The sequence below is a fragment of the Melanotaenia boesemani genome, chromosome 6 (assembly GCF_017639745.1).
Source record: "Melanotaenia boesemani isolate fMelBoe1 chromosome 6, fMelBoe1.pri, whole genome shotgun sequence".
In the NCBI taxonomy this organism is placed as follows: domain Eukaryota; kingdom Metazoa; phylum Chordata; class Actinopteri; order Atheriniformes; family Melanotaeniidae; genus Melanotaenia; species Melanotaenia boesemani.
The window spans coordinates 1215787-1237500 of NC_055687.1; the positions used below are offsets into that span (position 1 = coordinate 1215787).

A 21714-nucleotide genomic window follows, 5' to 3' on the forward strand; every position below is an offset into this window, starting at 1 on the left:
CGTTGGAAAAATGTTGCTTTTATACCCAATCCTGGCACCCTCACCTGTCCCCAGTTAACCTGCTGGTTGGAGAATCTTCTGGATCCAGTTACTGGATGTTCTGGAATTTATTTTGAGTTTGTTTCTGCACCAGATTCAACGTTCATCTGTAAACACGGTGAAGTCGACCGGCGAGACTCTGCAGACGTCTTCCTGATAAATAAAGACTCAAAATCATGAACAGATTTAGATTTCCTCTGGAAAACCTTTCTGGAAATGTGGAACAGTGCGTGTTTAACATTTTATGTGTTAAAATTATTAAAACCAGGAAATGTGAAAAACTGGTTTTGAATGGACCACATCAGAGATCCAAGATGCCAGTGGAGGTCTCTGGTTCTGGTTCAGTTCTGGTGGATCAGGATCCACATGCTGGTGCAGATTCTGGTGGATGCAGTGCTGCATCTGCACAGCAGGGGGCGCTGCAGGACCAAACGTCCAGATATTTGTTGACAGAGATTTAAAGTGAACATCTTTTTTTTTTTTTAAATAAAGTTTTGTTGTCTGAAGCGACACTTCCTGATTTCTAATGTTTCTACTCAGAGTCGGAGGCCATGGGGCCCGGGAGGGACACCGATCTTCAGCTGGGACCAGGAGACCCGGAATTACCAGAAGGTCCTGAAACCACCAACCAGAAAAGCTAAAAACCAAACAGAGATGCAAAATCCAACTAATGACACAAAATCGGCTCAACTGGACCTAAAACTGGAACTAAAAGCAGCAAAGGGCCCGAACAAAACCAACGAGCTGAAATAAACAGAATAATGAAAATAAGACAAAAAACCTGAAACGACCACAGGTGGACTCAGAGAAACTGCTCAGACTAAAGCTGACTAGAAGAACTAAATTAAGAAGCTAAACTGGACACAAAACCTCCCAATCAGAACCAAAACAACTAAACAAACTAAAGTAAATCCACATTAAATCTTCACATTGATGTAAAACTGTCAGCAAAGGACCAAAACCGTTCCTCCAGAGGTTTCAGTCTGTACCAAAGGATTCATTTAGTAAGTATGAAAATAACAAAGAAGATATTACCTTCAATTTGTAAATAAAACTAATAAACTACCAGTCAAAAATTTCTCTTAAATCCAACGGCAAAGTATTCCCAAAGTTTTGACTGGTAATGTATTTTAATGAAAGCAACTGTTAAATTTTAATAAAATAAACAAATATTTAATAAAAGTAACTGATATTTTCATAAAAGTAACTAATATTTTATAAACTCGTCCCGGTGAAGCAGAGCTGATTTAATCACAACCATCAGAGGAAGTTGGCTCCTGTGATTTCAGCCTGCAGCAGCTGTGATCTGCCAGCAGGTGGCGCGCTGGCCCCATCTTCCTACATGCAAAGCTCGTCTTAGACATAAGATGAATCACTCCGCGGGAGAAATCCTAAAAAGTAGCTTTCGCGCTTTTATCAACAGACTACAGCAGGAACAGGAAAATGGCCGTGACCCATCTGCTACCAGCTCTTTTCTATTTTTTTTTTTTTTCAGTTGATGAAATATATCTGTTTGTCAGACGGAGTTAAAAACAGAAAAATAAAAAAAATATTTAGACCCGAGAAGCTGCTGTCAGTTTGGTGTTGGTTAAAGAAAACCGCAAAACGGCAATGACAGCTTCAGCCAGAGCTAATTTGTTTCTGGGTCGTGTTAAATACATGATATCAGGAACATTTTCAATAATAATCACTTTTCTATCTCAAGGTTTGAAGGAGTAACCCGTCGGCCTTTTTAAGTAGCAGCAGAGTGAGACCTCTTCACTTATTGCCCTTCTCTGATGAAAACCATTCCACTACGTCAAGTCGTCTCGTCCGCTCGGTGAAGATGTCTGCGACGGGTTCAGGAGGTTGTGGACCGGGACCTGGACCCAGCTCGGGAACCGGGTCCGGGGCTTCCAACCCCCGAAAGTTCAGCGAGAAGATAGCGCTGCATACCCAGCGGCAGGCCGAGGAGACAGCCGCCTTCCAGGAGGTCATGATGGACATCACCTCGACCAGGGTGAGTCTGAGACTGAGGTAGGAGGAGGAGAGCTGCCCGGAGGAAGAGAGGCCTCGCCTGGGCTCGGCAGGCTCTCATATAGCGTTATGTGCGTGTCTGCGTGGCGCTCTGCGTGGACTAAATGAACTTTGGTAAAGAGGTTCTGAGCAGGAAACGGTCGGTTTGTGTCCGGTATAAGGTGGACAGCGCGGTGCCGCCGCTTGTCGCTCGTTTCCCATACGTCGTTAGCGCAGTTGGCCGCCGTTAGCCGCCGTTAGCTCCCAGGCTAACTTGACTTGTTTACTATGCTAGCTGTCACCCCGCAGGACCCGAGGACGTCCCGCCAAACTCCGGCCAGAAAAATCTATCATTTCAGAGTTTCCCTCGCTGTAAACCACGTTTGCTTTTACATTTGATAATATAAGTTAGTGTGTTGTTGGGTGTGTTTATCCGCTGGATTCGTCCTCGGTATTTTTAAGCTAACGCGCCTCTTTTGGCAAAGCCAAAGCGTGTGTTTTCAGACAGGTTGGTACACCTGAGGTCAGAGTTTATCTGAAGGTGCGTGTGTAGGATATTATTAGATGAGTTGGTGTGTAATAATCAGCTGGACCCGGGTTTGTTGATGTGAGCGGACTCTTTTCTGTCCTTCGTGTCTTCAGTAAACCAGTTGTTAAAAAGCTGGAGGAGTTTCTCCTACAAACACGTCCAAAACCCCGCAGATTGCGTCAAAATCATGTTTTTATTTTCCATAGGGTTAAAAACATACGTGATGCGTTCACTGTCTTTCAGATGTCTGATGTGAACAAACGAGGCTGCAGTTTTAGAGGTTTGGTTCTGATCAGGACTCTGGGACATGGTTCAGTCTGGTGTTGGACTTTGGATTGATCATTTGACTGTTTTCAGCTTTTTCTGTCACCTGATGTCCTGTCCTAAATGCGGACAAAAGAGGACATTTTCTTAAGCAAAAATCCTTTAAATCACAGTTAGACCACACGCCACATCTTTAAAGCCGTTTTTATTTCAGTTAGAGCCTCTGATTGGAAGCTTTTCATCTCCAGCTTCAGGTTGATCCTCAGAGAGCAGCACCGGTCCACTAACATGTCTGTAACCACGGCAACATGATTGATGGTATCATACTGTATCCTGCAGATTGATTTCAGGATGGAGATCGCTTCAGATGTGAGGGGACAGAACCTTCAGGTCGCCACGGCCATCATGCATCAGCTGATCATGTGTGAAGATGCAGTATATGAATGTCGGGGTGTTTCTGGTCCAGTCTGGTCCGGCTCTGAGTTGGGCTGAACTAAAATTAAATCAGCTACTGGAGCTGGAGAGACTAAAGGGACTCAGGAGTACGCTTTAATCACCATCTACAGGCTGAGTTGATGTTTAGCTCGGCTTCACGCATTTCTCTTTGTCCTGATTTCAGGTGGACCTGAAGTTTTCAGGCTCCTTCGGAGGGGGTCGGGGCTCTTTCCGGCGCCTCTGGAGGGGGTCTGGACTCTTTCTGGCTTCTTCGAAGGGGGTCTGGACTCTTACTAGTCTTCCTGTTGTTTTCTTGTCATCCTTTGAGGCCTTATTGAGCTCAGAGTGATTTTTATTTAATTTGTTTTCCACCGTCACAGATGTCCGTTGCGAGTGTTCGTGCTGATCAGGGGTCGCGTTAACCAAACATTTTCTATCTTTGACCCATTTTGATGGAAAAATCTGAAGGCCATCTGACATTTTGACAGAGTCACACCTCTGACCGCCTGGTAGTGAGTGAGCATATTAATTACCATTAACTGATGCACGAGCTCGTTGGCTTCACTGGGAAAATGACCGGTACGGGTCCCAGGCCGGTGCAGAAGGAGCGCATGCTGCGGGATCTCCTCCTGCTGAAGCGAGTGCTTGCCGGATCAGAAATCTGTCGTTCGACTTCTGATCACTTCACTCGGAGAAATGTTCCCGGATTTTAAATCGGCTGAAGAGGCGCGTCTAATTCCGGCCTCCAGTGTAGCAGCACAGAGCGGATTCAGCCGCCAGAGCAGCATCAAAGCAGCCGTGAGAAGCCGCCTGTCCGAGGATCACGGTCAGGCACACGCGTGCAGTTCAAGTCCACGCAGACCAGGAGGAAGGTGTGAGACGGTGGTTCTTCATCTGCTCCGTGTGTGACGGCACGGTGGGGATTTTCTGTTCCGCTTCTTCAGGCTGAATATTCATTCCTCACATAAAAATGAAAGTGATGGGTAAAATGTGTTAGGATGGGATGTTTATGATGTAGAGGAAGCGCAGCCTCTGGTACAGATGGGCCAGAATCAGCTTTATGAGCTGATTTATCAGCTTTGTGCCGGCACGTGTTGCTGCTGTAGTGGAAGTATTAGGACTAGTAAAACGTAATGAAGTAGGTAGGTGGTAATAAAACGGACTCTTAGTGGTTTCTACTATATGCAGAGCAGAATATGCAAATATAAAAGACCACTACAAATATCAGATCAGTAAACCCTGAATGGCGACATGAGCTGCAACCAGCTCGCTTATCTGCTCAGTAAAGTGGCTGCAGTGGGGACAAAGCTGTCCTGGTTCCTGTTAGTCCTGGTCTGCAGGGTTCTGAATCCTGGTCTGCAGGGTACGAGGAGTCCTTTATGATGCTCCCTGCCCTCCTCTCCATGCTGGAGGAGTCCAGGTCCTGAACAGAGGGTGGGGGCTTCCAGTGATGCTCTGCAGTCCTCACAGTGGTCTGTATTGTGGTCCAGTCCTGTTTGGTGGTAGCTCCAGACCACACCGTGATGGAGGAGCTCAGGACAGCTCGCGGGGCAGGAAGTCCCTTCGCTGTTGGGCCTTCTGGAGGACGGAGTTCATGTTCTGGTCCCACTTCAGATCCTGAGAGATGATCGAGTCCAAGAATCTGAAGCCCTCTGCAAGGAACACAGTGCTACTGAGGACTGGGAGGGGGGGCAGAGCAGGTGGGCGTCTCCTGAAGTCCGCAATCATCTCCACCATCAGCTCCAGATTGTTCTGATGTTTCTGCTGATGTCATCCAGCGGTTTTCATCCAGGAGACAGCTGTGAGGATGAGGTGGTTGCGTAATGATCAGCTGATGCTGAAATGAACGGATGTTGAATCTCGGCTGCAGCATCCTTGTCTCAGAGGAGCTCAGCTGGTCGTAGGTTGTATCGTTGAAGCTGTACCTGAAGAAGAAGAAGAAGAAGAAGAACTTCCTCTCAGGTGTTAATATGTGTTGAATATCTTTTTTAGACAGTGAATCAGACTGCAGGTGGAGTAAAGGTAGAGCTTCTCTGAGTCTGATGTTGGACTTGGAAAACATTTTCTTTGAGAATTTGTGGAGAATCAGAGTCTGCCTCCTGATCTGGAGGCTCCATCGCCATCAGGTTTCCATGCTTCAGGCTCAGGCTGCGCTCCCTCTGCAGGTCTTAATGCTGGATCAGGATTTTATTTCCTGGTTGTTTACGTCAGTGTTCTCAAACTGGGGGTCGCCAGATATTTGTAAAAATATGTCACCTTCCTTTTCTAAATAAATGAGGGGTTTTCACCAGGACTGTCAAACCGTTAATGAAAAATCTTTGAAATTAGCATCTTCATTTTTTAACCAGTGACACATCAACAGCAAGGTAGCAGACGCCACATGAAACATCTGGATGTCACATGATCCCTGCGAGAGAAGCTGATTGTGGGCGTGTAGGGCCTTGTCACTGCGGTCAACCACCAAAAACCTCTTTATCCTCCTGGTTTCTGGTTTCTGAAGGTTCTGACCGCTTCCAGCCTGACGTGTAGAGGACGCTGCAGGACGACCCGTCTGGTACCCCTCCATTATTCACCAAGTCCTGGCGGGGATAAAATCCTGCAGTCAAACTAAAACTACGTAAATGAACTTGGTGCTTTACACTACATTTCACATTCACCCATTCACACACACACACACACACACACACAGTCATACCCCGATAGGCACATCGGGAGGCAACGTGGGGTTAAGTCTGCCCAAGGACACTTTGACATGTGGTCAGTAGAAGCCTGGACTTGAACCGCCTACCTTTTGGCTGGAAGACGACTGCTCTCCCTCCTGAGCTACAGCCGCGCAAGGTGGACAGGAATGATATGAAAATCAATTTCTTATTTGAAAACAGCATCAGAAAGCAGCCAATGAAAATGCAGCTAGTCTTACAGCCGGGCGTTGGCGGGTGGAGGCATCGTAAGGGTCTGAAACGTTAGGCTGACCTGCGTGTTTGATGCCAGTTTATTTCACTGGCAGCTTAAAGGTGGTGCTGGTCTTTGTGGGGCTGGAGGTGACGAGCAGATAAAGGAACCCGGCTGGGAATCGACCTGCCCGGCTGCCATGAGAAGCTGTGGTTTCTTCACCTGTAGCAGCTGCAGGTGTGCTGAACACCCCCCTAATGTCGTGGTACTTGGATTGTATGTTGACGATGAATCCAGATACATGACGTACAGACCATCTGCACACGCTAAGAAGCACCAGTTTTAGCATGCACATACCGGCGTGACCGGGAGAAACTCGGCTTAGACTCTGAGCAAAGGAAATTTAAAGCCACAGAAACCTAAAAAGAACTTCTGAAGTCCGTCTTCGGCTGTTTTGGGGTAAAACTTCTATTCCAGCTGGAAAATCTGCTCCTTTCATTCTGAGTTAGTTTGACGTGAATCCCGGAGGTCCGGGTCATAATTCCCTCTGGATCGTCATTGCAGATTCTGGTTGGTTGACAGAGGTGTCAATCATCAAAATATAAACGATGGATGTCCTATTTTAAAAACCATTGCTCCCAACCCCCTGGTGTCCGCTAAGCACCGCCCACCTTTCTCTGAACGCCTCCCTGGCGTCCCATAGATGCCCCCTGTTGTGATGTGAGTGCTTTCTGCCACCGCCTCCTCGGGTGGCGATGGTACTTCCTGGCCATCGCGAGGCTTCCTGTGACTGATGTCAGCAGTGTGTTCATCTGAAAGTGTGTGTGTTTTGGTTTGAGATGACTCGGTTGTCTTTGCCGCGGAAGCGACTTCCTGTCTGAGGTCGTTGCTGTGAGCAGGTTGAGCTTCAGGCTGAGCTGAAAGCTGCTGGATAAGTTCACAAGCTCAACAGCCAGTAAAGCTAAACACCCGGATGCTGGTGGAATTAAAACACATGTGTTATCATCGGTAATCCGTCAGACCTGATCTGTTATTCCGCTTCTTGTTTCTGTCACATCTCTGAGCGGGACTCGTCATGCAGCTTTGAGAAAAGCCAAACAAAGAACATGAAACCGCGCGGATCGATCAGAGTAGCGATGCACCACGCTGGAAATATCAGTAACCTTTCAGTTAGTTCTGCTCAGGCATGTATTCATGAAAGCGGGGAAGCTGCCCATGACGCGGTGGACATGACACGAGCCATCACGTGACCAGCTGCACTCAGCTGTGACGCCACGTTTTTCCAAACTTCATCACGGATCAATTTTCCATAAATGACCGGCAGAAAACTCCAACGTCTTAAACGCAAAGCGTATAAGACCGTTTATTCAGCGTCGCTCTGAATCTTTCTAGAGTTTAGATTCCAGATCTGGATCAGTCCAGGATCTGGACCTGATGATGTTTTACTCAGTGGAGTCACTCTAAAACTTCTTAAAGTTCAGGTCTCATATAACTCGTTGATGTTAATAAAACCTACAAAGAAAATTGGATCCTTTTTAAGCTGGGAGGTCTGAGGGGATCTGATCGGGTTCTGATTTGGTCTGATGGAGAGTCATGGGGGTCTAAGAGGGCCCAGAAGGTTCGCTGCTTGTCCATGTTTACATTTGCATTATTCCCGATGTGACTCCTGCCTCTCCGTGTCCTGCAGCTCCAGGCCCAGAAGATCCGCCTCGCCAGGAACCAGGGCCAGTACTATGGCGGCTCGTTACCCAACGTCAACCAGATCGGCAGGAACCCTCCAGACTTCCAGGTGACTCACAAACCAGCCTCCTCTCACTTCTGATGTCACTTCCTGTCTAGCTGTTTGGTTTCCTCCATCCTGAACAGGTCGTCATGGCGATCTGTCTGGGTTTTACTGGACTGGGTCCACCTCTGCGGCACAGAAGGATCCGGAAACCGAGCCAGGATCAGCTTGGATTTATTGATGAGGGATGTTGGGAATGCTGTGTCATCAGAATTTCTCCTCAACTCATTCAGTAATAGAAGCTGTTCATCAGCATCACTGTCTCAGCCTGTCACTCTTCCTCCTCCTCATCCTCCTCATCCTCCAGAGGTGGAACGATGCTGGAGCAGGAAGGGAAGTAAATGTTTTCCTGGAATAAATTTCTATCTGCCAGATGGTTTGTTATCAGTTCTGTTTTCTCCTGTGCTGATGTTGGGAACCAACATCTGCATAACGAGCGGGTTAAAAACACGATGAACCGATTTTATTAACCCGGTATGGATTTAATAAAACTCCGGTGGGTTTTTTATGTGTCCTTTGCCAGTATCCGTACTCTGGCACGACTTACCGATGCTCGGTGAGATCTTAGCATGTTTACACAACTGACAGGTTTCCTTCAAGTTCCACTTTATTTATAAATGCAACCGCAGTTCAGAATAATAAAACTACAACATAAAACACGACACAGTGGAACATCAGTAAAAAACAAATGACATGAGACCAGAATAACAAGTAAAATAAAGCAAATGTTGAGCTCAGTGTTCGAAAGCCAGAGCAAGGAAGTGGGTGATGAGCAAGGACTTGAAGCCAGACCCAGACTGGGCAGCTCTGGTGTGAAAACTGTTCCACAGCTTTGGAGCAACTGAAAAAGCTCCATCAGCCCTGGATCTGAGCCTGGAGGACCTTCAGAAGGAGCTGGGTGGAAGACCTCGGAGCCCTGGCTGGTGCAGCAGCTCTGGCAGATACAAGGGAGCCAAACGTTTAAGACCTTACACACATATAATGAAATCTTGTACTGAGTCCTAAACCTAATACATAACACAATAATACTGTAATACAGGGAGCTGCAGTGATCTAAGCGGGACCTGATGAGCAGGTGGAGGACTTTTCTAGGTCTGGCTCAGGCAGGTAGGCCTTTATCTTGCCAAGCAGCCTCAATGAAAGAAAGCGCCTTAAACTCCTGAGCCGACCTGCCGGTGGAGTTAAAAGATCTACCAGTGATCACACCAAGAACTTCCCAAGACCACAATTTCACTTTTAATTCCGTCCAAGCTTCAAATCTGGTTTTATTTTTTTAAAAATGGAATTGTTCTATAAATAAAGTGGGACTGATTGAATCCCACCACTTTAAATGAATGTGGAGAACTGCCCTTCCTGGATGATGCTTTCTATTTTAAAGGTCTTTGTTTCAGTCATCGTTCTCTAACCGGTGGTTTCCCCTCAGGGCTCCTTCCCCTCCACGCTGGAGTCCAGCCGGTCCACTCGGCATCATGGTCTGGTGGAGAGAGTCCAGAGGGACCGTCGCTTCATCTCGCCTGTCCGACCGTACCGCAACCGACAAGTATCCTTTCAGTCCACCCTGAAGGGGCGTCGCCCTGGGTCAGATGATGTGTTTGTGTCGGAAGGACTTCTTGTTCACGCAGACGTTGTTGAGGAGGAGATGCTGGGAACTACTTTTAGCAGCAGATTCAGGGATGTGTGTTTTCTCTCGTTTAATCATATTTGTTGTTAAAGTCCTGAAGTAAATCATATGATATAAAGACGCAGCGTTATTTATGGTCAGATTAAACGTTTTGGATCAAACTGAAGGAGGGAACGTAGAGAACAAAGGTTGATGTTTTGTTTTAATGGTCCATTGTTCCTCAGTGGGATTCAGTTTAATCAGAATGTATAAAATGAAAACCTGAATGTTTCCTTCACCAACTCCTGCTCAGGTGGACAGCTCTCTGTACAACTCGGCCTACCTGTCTCCGCCACCCGATGCCAGCTGGAGAAGGTCTGTTATCCACCCTCACCCCCGTCTGTGTTTCCAGAACTGCTCCCCCTGCTGCAGCCGCACTAACACCTCAGGTGGTTCAGATCAGCTTCGTTAATCCAGTTCCAGATCAGATCATATTTGTTCTCCACCTCCAGGCCAGACACGAGGGGGCAGAGCCTCCTGCTTGACCCAGGCCTCTTCCTCATCTGCTACGCTCACTTCCATGCTGGGTGTGAGCGTCCCCACCATGAGGAAGGCGGGGACGGCCGGCTCGGCCAGCTTTTACATCGTATTCAATTGGCTGGAGGATGTTTGACAGACGGCTCGTTCAGCAACCCGAGAGAGAGGAAACAATCCAGGAGCAGAGAACCGGTCTGACACAGGGAAAGAGACCGAGCCGGAGCGCAGGGGATTTCAACCTGCAACCCTCAACCTGAGAAGAGGAGCAGAGTTTGGAAAGGAAGAATTTATTGGAGCTCAAGAAGACTTTTGGAGCGTAAGAGCAGGGTTTAAAGAGAGATACCTGAGCCTGAAAAGCAGAAATCTGCTCTGAGGGGGAGCAGCTGGACTGTTGGTTAAAGAGGAAACGCCTCCGCAATGTTTTGGTTGTGAAAAATGTTCAGCAGATGCTGAGATGTACGGCGTGCTTGAAGGCAGCTTCAGGTGACGCTGAGGCTCCGTGAACATCTTCCTTTGCACTGACAAGCTAATAAAGATTCTTTCACTTAACAGGAACCTGAGCCGCCTCTGGATCTTCTTTCCTTCTAACAAAACCACCGCTGCCCTGGTCTGCTAAATCCCACTGGACCCGTCTGGTCCGGGCTGGTTCTGCTTTGTTCCAGTTGGTCGTGGCTGGTCCGGTCTGTTCGTGGTCTGGTTAGTTTGGCCAGGTTCTGTCTGGTTCCAAGCTGTTTCGTTCTGGTTCTTATCTGGTCCTGTCTGGTTAGGATGTGGTGTGTTCTGGTCCAGTCTGGTTATGGTTCTGGTATGGGTTGGTTATGGCTTCACCAGATCATGTTTACTCATGACTACAGACCCGTCGCCCTGACCTCTGCGGTCATGAAATCCTTTGAGCGCCTGGTTCTGTCCCACCTCAAATCCATCACGGACTCACTCCTGGACCCCCTACAGTTTGCCTACAGAGCCAACAGGTCTGTAGACGATGCTGTAAATCTGGCCACTCATTTCATCCTCCAGCACCTGGACTCTGCAGGATCCTACGTCAGGATCCTGTTTGTGGATTTCAGCTCCGCATTTAACACGATCGTCCCGGCTCGTCTGCAGGACAAGCTTTCACAACTCAACGTGCCCGACACCACTTGCAGGTGGATCACAGACTTCCTGTCGGACAGGAAGCAGCGCGTGAGACTGGGAAGCCACACTTCGGACTCCAGGACGATCAGCACCGGCTCCCCGCAAGGCTGTGTTCTTTCTCCCCTGCTCTTCTCTCTGTACACGAACAGTTGCACCTCCAGTCACCAGTCTGTCAAGCTCCTGAAGTTTGCAGACGACACCACCCTCATTGGACTCATCTCTGGTGGGGATGAGTCTGCTTATAGATGGGAGATTGACCGTCTGATGGCTTGGTGCAGCGAGAACAGCCTGGAGCTCAATGCTTCCAAAACAGTAGAGATGATTACGGACTTCAGGAAGAGCACAGCCCCCCCCTCCCCTGTCATCCTGCGTGGCTCCCCAGTGGACACTGTGGAGTCCTTCCGCTTCCTGGGCACCATCATCTCCCAGGACCTCAGATGGGAGCTGAACATCAGCTCCCTCATCAAGAAGGCTCAGCAGAGGATGTACTTCCTGAGGCAGCTGAAGAAGTTCAATCTACCACGGACAATGCTGGTCCACTTCTACACTGCCATCGTGGAGTCCATCCTCACCTCCTCCATCACCGTCTGGTACGCTGCTTCCTCTGCCAAGGACAGGTGCAGACTGCAGCGTATCATACGTTCTGCAGAAAAGGTGATTGGCTGCAGCCTTCCTTCTCTCCCAGAACTCTACTCCTCCAGAACCCTGAGGAGAGCAGGGAGGATAGCAGCTGACCCCTCCCACCCTGGACACCATCTGTTTGATCCTCTCCCCTCTGGCCGGAGGCTGCGGTCTATCAGAACCAGAACCTCCCGCCACAAAAACAGTTTCTTCCCCTCTGCCATCAGGCTTTGGAACTCACCTAAAGACTTACCTGACTGACAACGCATTAACACACTCCCCCTTCATTGGTCACTTCAATTTGTACATTTTTATTTTTATACTACAGACTGCACATTTCATTTAATGTAAATACACTACTTTACTCTTATTTATTTTTATGTACATAATTTTTATTTCCACTCTTATATAGTTTTTCAGTCTTAATGTTATATGTTCAGTTGGCTTGTTCATATCTTTATGGTTCATATTTATCTATTTATATGTAGGCACCGTCAAATCACAACAAATTCCTTGTAATGAAAGTTACTTGGCAATAAATCTGATTCTGATTCTGATTCTGATTCTGATTCTGATGTGTTCATCCGGCTCAGATCCGGCCTTCTCTCGGCAGGTCGGCCGTCAGTTCACGTTCTTCTTCTGTGGTGCTCATGACTGCTGCAGGTCTCCATGTTTTCCAGGGAAGGTTCCTGTCTCTGTTCACAGCGGCGTTCCCTCCACCGCCATCACACACGGTTGTGAAGCTGCTGCAGTTGAAAGGTCTGCACCCGACGGCCATCTCAGCTTTTCCAGTCAGCTGTTATTAGCTGTGCAGCGTAGACCAGAGATGTCTCCGAGCGGGAAGAGCTTGGAGTTGGTTCTCCGAGCGGGAAGAGCTTGGAGTTGGTTCTCCGAGCTGGAAGAGCTTGGAGTTGGTTCTCCGAGCGGGAAAAGCTTGGAGTTGGTTCTCCGAGCGGGAAGAGCTTGGAGTTGGTTCTCCGAGCGGGAAGAGCTTGGAGTTGGTTCTCCGAGCTGGAAAAGCTTGGAGTTGGTTCTCCGAGCGGGAAAAGTTTGGAGTTGGTTCTCCTAGCGGGAAAAGCTTGGAGTTGGTTCTCTGAGCGGGAAAAGCTTGGAGTTGGTTCTCCGAGCGGGAAAAGCTTGGAGTTGGTTCTCCGAGCGGGAAAAGCTTGGAGTTGGTTCTCCGAGCTTGGAGTTGGTTGTCCGAGCAGGAAAAGCTTGGAGTTGGTTCTCCGAGCAGGAAAAGCTTGGAGTTGGTTCTCCGAGCGGGAAAAGTTTGGAGTTGGTTCTCTGAGCTGGAAAAGCTTGGAGTTGGTTCTCCGAGCGGGAAAAGCTTGGAGTTGGTTCTCTGAGCGGGAAAAGCTTGGAGTTGGTTCTCCGAGCTTGGAGTTGGTTCTCCGAGCGGGAAAAGCTTGGAGTTGGTTCTCCGAGCGGGAAAAGCTTGGAGTTGGTTCTCCGAGCGGGAAAAGTTTGGAGTTGGTTCTCCTAGCGGGAAAAGCTTGGAGTTGGTTCTCCGAGCGGGAAAAGCTTGGAGTTGGTTCTCTGAGCGGGAAAAGCTTGGAGTTGGTTCTCCGAGCTTGGAGTTGGTTCTCCGAGCAGGAAAAGCTTGGAGTTGGTTCTCCGAGCAGGAAAAGCTTGGAGTTGGTTCTCCGAGCGGGAAAAGTTTGGAGTTGGTTCTCTGAGCTGGAAAAGCTTGGAGTTGGTTCTCCGAGCGGGAAAAGCTTGGAGTTGGTTCTCTGAGCGGGAAAAGCTTGGAGTTGGTTCTCCGAGCTTGGAGTTGGTTCTCCGAGCAGGAAAAGCTTGGAGTTGGTTCTCCGAGCGGGAAGAGCTTGGAGTTGGTTCTCCGAGCAGGAAAAGCTTGGAGTTGGTTCTCCGAGCGGGAAAAGCTTGGAGTTGGTTCTCCGAGCTTGGAGTTGGTTCTCCGAGCAGGAAAAGCTTGGAGTTGGTTCTCCGAGCGGGAAAAGCTTGGAGTTGGTTCTCCGAGCGGGAAGAGCTTGGAGTTGGTTCTCCGAGCTTGGAGTTGGTTCTCTGAGCGGGAAAAGCTTGGAGTTGGTTCTCCGAGCAGGAAAAGCTTGGAGTTGGTTCTCCGAGCGGGAAAAGCTTGGAGTTGGTTCTCCGAGCTTGGAGTTGGTTCTCCGAGCAGGAAAAGCTTGGAGTTGGTTCTCCGAGCGGGAAAAGCTTGGAGTTGGTTCTCTGAGCGGGAAAAGCTTGGAGTTGGTTCTCCGAGCTTGGAGTTGGTTCTCCGAGCAGGAAAAGCTTGGAGTTGGTTCTCCGAGCAGGAAAAGCTTGGAGTTGGTTCTCCGAGCGGGAAAAGTTTGGAGTTGGTTCTCCGAGCGGGAAAAGCTTGGAGTTGGTTCTCCGAGCTTGGAGTTGGTTCTCCGAGCAGGAAAAGCTTGGAGTTGGTTCTCCGAGCGGGAAAAGCTTGGAGTTGGTTCTCCGAGCGGGAAGAGCTTGGAGTTGGTTCTCCGAGCTTGGAGTTGGTTCTCTGAGCGGGAAAAGCTTGGAGTTGGTTCTCCGAGCAGGAAAAGCTTGGAGTTGGTTCTCCGAGCGGGAAAAGCTTGGAGTTGGTTCTCCGAGCTTGGAGTTGGTTCTCCGAGCAGGAAAAGCTTGGAGTTGGTTCTCCGAGCGGGAAAAGCTTGGAGTTGGTTCTCTGAGCGGGAAAAGCTTGGAGTTGGTTCTCCGAGCTTGGAGTTGGTTCTCCGAGCAGGAAAAGCTTGGAGTTGGTTCTCCGAGCAGGAAAAGCTTGGAGTTGGTTCTCCGAGCGGGAAAAGTTTGGAGTTGGTTCTCCGAGCTGGAAAAGCTTAGAGTTGGTTCTCCGAGCGGGAAAAGCTTGGAGTTGGTTCTCCGAGCGGGAAAAGCTTGGAGTTGGTTCTCTGAGCGGGAAAAGCTTGGAGTTGGTTCTCCGAGCTTGGAGTTGGTTCTCCGAGCGGGAAGAGCTTGGAGTTGGTTCTCCGAGCGGGAAAAGCTTGGAGTTGGTTCTCCGAGCGGGAAAAGTTTGGAGTTGGTTCTCCTAGCGGGAAAAGCTTGGAGTTGGTTCTCCGAGCGGGAAAAGTTTGGAGTTGGTTCTCTGAGCTGGAAAAGCTTGGAGTTGGTTCTCTGAGCTGGAAAAGCTTGGAGTTGGTTCTCCGAGCTTGGAGTTGGTTCTCCGAGCAGGAAAAGCTTGGAGTTGGTTCTCCGAGCGGGAAAAGCTTGGAGTTGGTTCTCTGAGCGGGAAAAGCTTGGAGTTGGTTCTCCGAGCTTGGAGTTGGTTCTCCGAGCAGGAAAAGCTTGGAGTTGGTTCTCCGAGCGGGAAAAGCTTGGAGTTGGTTCTCCGAGCGGGAAAAGTTTGGAGTTGGTTCTCTGAGCTGGAAAAGCTTGGAGTTGGTTCTCCGAGCAGGAAAAGCTTGGAGTTGGTTCTCAGAGCGGGAAAAGCTTGGAGTTGGTTCTCCGAGCTTGGAGTTGGTTCTCCGAGCAGGAAAAGCTTGGAGTTGGTTCTCCGAGCGGGAAAAGCTTGGAGTTGGTTCTCTGAGCGGGAAAAGCTTGGAGTTGGTTCTCCGAGCTTGGAGTTGGTTCTCCGAGCAGGAAAAGCTTGGAGTTGGTTCTCCGAGCAGGAAAAGCTTGGAGTTGGTTCTCCGAGCGGGAAAAGTTTGGAGTTGGTTCTCCGAGCTGGAAAAGCTTGGAGTTGGTTCTCCGAGCGGGAAAAGCTTGGAGTTGGTTCTCCGAGCGGGAAAAGCTTGGAGTTGGTTCTCCGAGCGGGAAAAGTTTGGAGTTGGTTCTCCTAGCGGGAAAAGCTTGGAGTTGGTTCTCCGAGCGGGAAAAGTTTGGAGTTGGTTCTCTGAGCTGGAAAAGCTTGGAGTTGGTTCTCTGAGCTGGAAAAGCTTGGAGTTGGTTCTCCGAGCTTGGAGTTGGTTCTCCGAGCAGGAAAAGCTTGGAGTTGGTTCTCCGAGCGGGAAAAGCTTGGAGTTGGTTCTCTGAGCGGGAAAAGCTTGGAGTTGGTTCTCCGAGCTTGGAGTTGGTTCTCCGAGCAGGAAAAGCTTGGAGTTGGTTCTCCGAGCGGGAAAAGCTTGGAGTTGGTTCTCCGAGCGGGAAAAGTTTGGAGTTGGTTCTCTGAGCTGGAAAAGCTTGGAGTTGGTTCTCCGAGCAGGAAAAGCTTGGAGTTGGTTCTCAGAGCGGGAAAAGCTTGGAGTTGGTTCTCCGAGCTTGGAGTTGGTTCTCCGAGCAGGAAAAGCTTGGAGTTGGTTCTCCGAGCGGGAAGAGCTTGGAGTTGGTTTTCCGAGCAGGAAAAGCTTGGAGTTGGTTCTCCGAGCGGGAAAAGCTTGGAGTTGGTTCTCCGAGCTTGGAGTTGGTTCTCCAAGCAGGAAAAGCTTGGAGTTGGTTCTCCGAGCGGGAAGAGCTTGGAGTTGGTTCTCCGAGCTTGGAGTTGGTTCTCTGAGCGGGAAAAGCTTGGAGTTGGTTCTCCGAGCTTGGAGTTGGTTCTCCGAGCAGGAAAAGCTTGGAGTTGGTTCTCCGAGCGGGAAAAGCTTGGAGTTGGTTCTCCGAGCTTGGAGTTGGTTCTCCGAGCAGGAAAAGCTTGGAGTTGGTTCTCCGAGCAGGAAAAGCTTGGAGTTGGTTCTCCGAGCGGGAAGAGCTTGGAGTTGGTTCTCCGAGCTTGGAGTTGGTTCTCCGAGCAGGAAAAGCTTGGAGTTGGTTCTCCGAGCAGGAAAAGCTTGGAGTTGGTTCTCCGAGCGGGAAGAGCTTGGAGTTGGTTCTCCGAGCTTGGAGTTGGTTCTCCGAGCGGGAAAAGCTTGGAGTTGGTTCTCCGAGCTTGGAGTTGGTTCTCCGAGCAGGAAAAGCTTGGAGTTGGTTCTCCGAGCGTGAAAAGCTTGGAGTTGGTTCTCCGAGCTTGGAGTTGGTTCTCCGAGCGGGAAAAGCTTGGAATTGGTTTTCCGAGCTGGAAAAGTTTGGAGTTGGTTCTCTGAGCGGGAAAAGCTTGGAGTTGGTTCTCCTAGCGGGAAAAGCTTGGAGTTGGTTCTCTGAGCGGGAAAAGCTAAGAGTTGGTTCTCTGAGCGGGAAAAGCTTGGAGTTGGTTCTCCGAGCGGGAAAAGCTTGGAGTTGGTTCTCCGAGCGGGAAAAGCTTGGAGTTGGCTTCAGGTCTGATTGATGAAGAGGAGGAGAAGAATTGGTTGAATTCAGAATTCAGAAATCAGAAAACCAGTTAACAACGGTCCGTTCTTCTTCCCTCCCACACCATCCACGCTTCGGCCTCTTCCTTCGCTCGCTGCCTCCATCTTCCTCCTTCCTTGGCTTGCTTTCAGCGCCCACACTTCTCCTCCTCCTCTTCTTCTTCATCCTCTTCTTCCTCCCTCACCGTTGCCTCTGTCCCATGTTTCTTGTTCGCTGGAAGAAAATAACCTTTTGTTTTTGTTGAAAAGGAACTGGTCTGGAAACTTCCCCGGGGATAAAACCCAGTTGTTTCGTCTCCCCACCACTGCACTCAACAGGTGAATCCTCCTCCTCCTCCTCCTCCTCTTCTTGGTCCTCCTGCTGACAGTGGAGTGAATGTGGGTGAAGCTGAGATTTGCTTTCCTTCCTGTTTGCCTTCTGTTTGATGATGAGTGCTGGATGGCGGATCAGCCGGTTCCAGCCGGTTCCAGCCGGTCTTCGCTGGTTTTCTCTCAGCTGTTGGATGCTTTCTGCTCTGGTCTGTCTGTGTGGGAGATGTTGAACGGGGCGGCCATCTTGTTTTTTCATGTCTGTGTGTTTCAGAACCAGCTGACCTTCATCTCTCGCCGTATCCCTCCTTACTCTCTCTCTGTCTCGCCCCTCAGGACCAACTCTGACTCGGCCCTCCACACCAGCGTGATGAACCCCCCGACAGGGGACCCCTTCACCGTGGGAGGGTCCGGCCTCACCGCCCAGAGCAGCAGCAGACACAGCGGTGAGGACACACACACCACAGATGGTCTACACACAGCTCTGGTCCGGAGTCCTGGTCCAGGTTCCCAGTCTGAATCCCTGACCAGATTCTGGTCCAGCTTCCCAGTCTGGACTTCTGTCCCAGATTCTAGTCTGGACTCCTGGTCCAGAATCTGGTCTGAAGAGAAAAAAAATTATTCGGGGTAAAATATTGATAAAAATAATACAATTTATTTGGATTAGACAAAGAAATTAATACAAAATTTGATTTCATTTAAAGATAATTATAAAATCTAAATAAGAAGAAAAGCATAAAAGAAAAAACCACAACCTAGACCGCTTCGTCCAATGAGGTCGCGGAGAAGCTGGATCCTATCCCAGCTTTAGCAGGTGCACCTGGACAGGTGGCCAGGGAGGATTTAGAGACCAGTTAACCTGATGTCATGTCTTTGAACGGTGGGAGGAACCCGGAGAACCACGCATACACGGAGAGAACATGCAACCTGAAGGCCGCTGTTCCACCCTGCCCCCAGCCAAGGGTCGAACCACCGACCTTCACTCTGTGAGGCCGCGGTGCTAACCGCCAATAAAAGATTCCACCCATGTAAAAATTAGAATAAAACGACCATAAAGAAGGCAGTGAAGTTCTAAAAATAAATCTATTTTAAACCGTGAAAGAAATTCAAGTGAAATTTACATCATAGTGAAAAATAAGAGTAGAAGTTAAAGTAGAACTGGTTCAGTTGGTGGTTTCTATTTAATTCTTTCAAGCATCAAATTTGTATATTTATTTAGAACTGAACTTTTCCACTCAGATGTTTGATTAAATTAAATTTAAATTAAGGTGGCCTGGTCCAGTCCTAGTTCAGTTTTGGCGACGCGACCCAGCCCTGGTTCAGTTTTTGGCGACGTGATCCAGTCCTGGTTCAGTTTTTGGTGACGTAGTCCAGCCCTGGTTCAGTTTTTGGCGACGTGATCCAGTCCTGGTTCAGTTTTTGGCGACATTGTCCAGCCCTGGTTCAGTTTTTGGCGACGTGATCCAGTCCTGGTTCAGTTTTTGGTGACGTGGTCCAGCCCTGGTTCAGTTTTGGCGACGTGATCCAGTCCTGGTTCAGTTTTTGGCGACATTGTCCAGCCCTGGTTCAGTTTTGGCGACGTGATCCAGTCCTGGTTCAGTTTTTGGCGACACGACCCAGCCCTGGTTCAGTTTTTGGCGACGTGGTCCAGCCCTGGTTCAGTTTTTGGCGACGTGGTCCAGCCCTGGTTCGGTTTTTGGCGACGTGGTCCAGCCCTGGTTCAGTTTTTGGCGACGTGATCCAGTCCTGGTTCAGTTTTGGCGACGTGGTCCAGCCCTGGTTCGGTTTTTGGCGATGTGGTCCAGCCCTGGTTCAGTTTTTGGCGACATGGTCCAGCCCTGGTTCAGTTTTTGGTGACATAGTCCAGCCCTGGTTCAGTTTTGGCGACGTGATCCAGTCCTGGTTCAGTTTTTGGCGACATTGTCCAGCCCTGGTTCAGTTTTGGCGACGTGATCCAGTCCTGGTTCAGTTTTTGGCGACGCGACCCAGCCCTGGTTCAGTTTTTGGCGACGTGGTCCAGCCCTGGTTCGGTTTTTGGCGACGTGGTCCAGCCCTGGTTCAGTTTTGGCGACGTGGTCCAGCCCTGGTTCGGTTTTTGGCGACGTGGTCCAGCCCTGGTTCAGTTTTTGGTGACGTGGTCCAGCCCTGGTTCAGTTTTGGCGACGTGATCCAGTCCTGGTTCAGTTTTTGGCGACATTGTCCAGCCCTGGTTCAGTTTTGGCGACGTGATCCAGTCCTGGTTCAGTTTGTGGCGACACGACCCAGCCCTGGTTCAGTTTTTGGCGACGTGGTCCAGCCCTGGTTCAGTTTTGGCGACGTGGTCCAGCCCTGGTTCGGTTTTTGGCGATGTGGTCCAGCCCTGGTTCAGTTTTTGGCGACATGGTCCAGCCCTGGTTCAGTTTTTGGTGACATAGTCCAGCCCTGGTTCAGTTTTGGCGACGTGATCCAGTCCTGGTTCAGTTTTTGGCGACATTGTCCAGCCCTGGTTCAGTTTTGGCGACGTGATCCAGTCCTGGTTCAGTTTTTGGCGACGCGACCCAGCCCTGGTTCAGTTTTTGGCGACGTGGTCCAGCCCTGGTTCGGTTTTTGGCGACGTGGTCCAGCCCTGGTTCAGTTTTGGCGACGTGGTCCAGCCCTGGTTCGGTTTTTGGCGACGTGGTCCAGCCCTGGTTCAGTTTTTGGCGACATGGTCCAGCCCTGGTTCGGTTTTTGGCGACGTGGTCCAGCCCTGGTTCAGTTTTTGGCGACACGGTCCAGCCCTGGTTCAGTTTTGGCAACATGGTCCAGGTCTTTCAGGATGTTGTGGATGGGATGAGCTGTGAGTAAAACCTGTTCTCTGTGATTCTGCAGGTCCGAGCGACGGGGAAAGCCGAAGAAGTGAGTTCTGCACACACACATCCACACAGTCGCTGGTGTGGTTGATAGTAATCCAGATCCAGAACTACACGCTTCGGTTGGCTAAAGACCAGCGTTAAATCAGCTGTGATCCACAAGAAGAAGCTTTTCATTCCAATAAATACGCTAAGTTTTTATTCAGATTCCTTTAATGAATCCCAGAGAGGCGGGATTGTTTTTAACACACCGAGTCAGGAAACTGGACGAGGTCTAAATGAAAGCTTTGATTTAGAAACTAGAACTTTAAACGTCTTCTTTTCTTTATGCTGGTGAGTGTTAAATGAAGCTGCTGATAAAGATGAGTTCAGATTAGCTAGACCAGGACCCTGTTCAGCCCCCATCCAGCAGGTTTTCCATGAAGCCCTGCTCCAACACACCTGAGTCAAATTAAATGTGTCACAATGACTCATTAATCTGAGTCAGGTGTGTTGGAGCAGGGATACACAGAAAACCTGCTGGACTGTGGCCCCCGTAGGACCAAAGTGAGTCGCCCTGAGCTCGATCATCCAGTGTGTGTGAGGGCGACGTCCTTCATGCAGAAGGTCCTGTTCATGTTGGAAACATGCAGGAAAAACACACATTTACTCCTCGGGAACAAAACCAGCCGTTTTTGGCTCATTTTACCTTCATTTCTCACCTTTGAACCAGTTTACCTGAACTCGGCCTCACACTCGCAGGTCTTTCCTCAGTCTGACTCCTGCATTAACCAGCAGGACCTAAAATCACACAAATACATGGAATCCAAGCCGGAAAAGTTTGATTTTAGTGGGAAAATCACAAGAATGCAAATACAAACAGCTGGTTGTTAAAACTTAGTTTCTAATTTTTAGCAAATATTTACATGAAAATGCAGCAAATATCTCAGGTTTACAAAACAATGGGTTTCCACCTCATAAACGATGAGTTCCAGTCCAGAGAGCAGGACCTGTCCAGGTGCGTTCCAGGCTAGCCTGCAGCAGGAATCAGGTCTTCTGTGTTGGAGCCTGTAACCTGGTGGGAGGTGGAGTCTGAGAACTCCACCAGGAGCTTCAGAACGTTGGTTTCACCCACTCTCTCTGTTCCTCAGTGTTCCCGTATCCGGTTCCTCCCATCGAGGAGAACGTGTTGGATGAGGGGAAGCTGCTCAAACCCTGGGACACCAAGAAGGTGAAGTCAGAAATGATCCACTTTTTCTCCTCATCTCTGTAAACCCCGTCCTCTCAGCTACATTCAGGAGTGCTGTGTTTACCTGTTGGCTGGTTAGACACGCTGAGGCCTGAACGTCACTATCAGCCTTTCATAGAAACTCCTCTAAGTTCAGTCCTCTGAAAATAAAGGTGTTTTCATCAAACATGAGCAGCTCAGTCGTAGAAACATCAGTAACGTGTTCCTGAACGTTCTCCTTCTTCATGTTCATTGACCATATATGGTCACAACACACCTGTTTACAAATCACCTGAAGGTGTGATGGAGAGAGGGCAAGAAGAAAAAGAAAAATCATTTCTAGCTGCTGAGTTGACCAGCTACAGACCATCCATCCATCCATCCATCCATCCATCATCCA

The 21714-nt window shown here is 49.2% G+C and overlaps 1 protein-coding gene across 1 annotated transcript in view; it reads left to right on the forward strand.

Moving 5' to 3' along the window:
- The first annotated feature begins 717 nt into the window (after window positions 1-717).
- Window positions 718-21714, forward strand: part of LOC121641533 (CREB-regulated transcription coactivator 2) — a 45957-nt gene continuing 24960 nt past the window's right edge. The window contains exons 1-9 of the mRNA XM_041987730.1: window positions 718-1043; window positions 1745-2038; window positions 7842-7943; window positions 9361-9477; window positions 9851-9912; window positions 17217-17285; window positions 17613-17722; window positions 20127-20153; window positions 21238-21317. Of these exons, the coding sequence (XP_041843664.1) occupies window positions 1865-2038; window positions 7842-7943; window positions 9361-9477; window positions 9851-9912; window positions 17217-17285; window positions 17613-17722; window positions 20127-20153; window positions 21238-21317 (741 nt within the window). The 5' untranslated portion in view covers window positions 718-1043; window positions 1745-1864. The remainder of the gene's footprint in view (window positions 1044-1744; window positions 2039-7841; window positions 7944-9360; window positions 9478-9850; window positions 9913-17216; window positions 17286-17612; window positions 17723-20126; window positions 20154-21237; window positions 21318-21714) is intronic.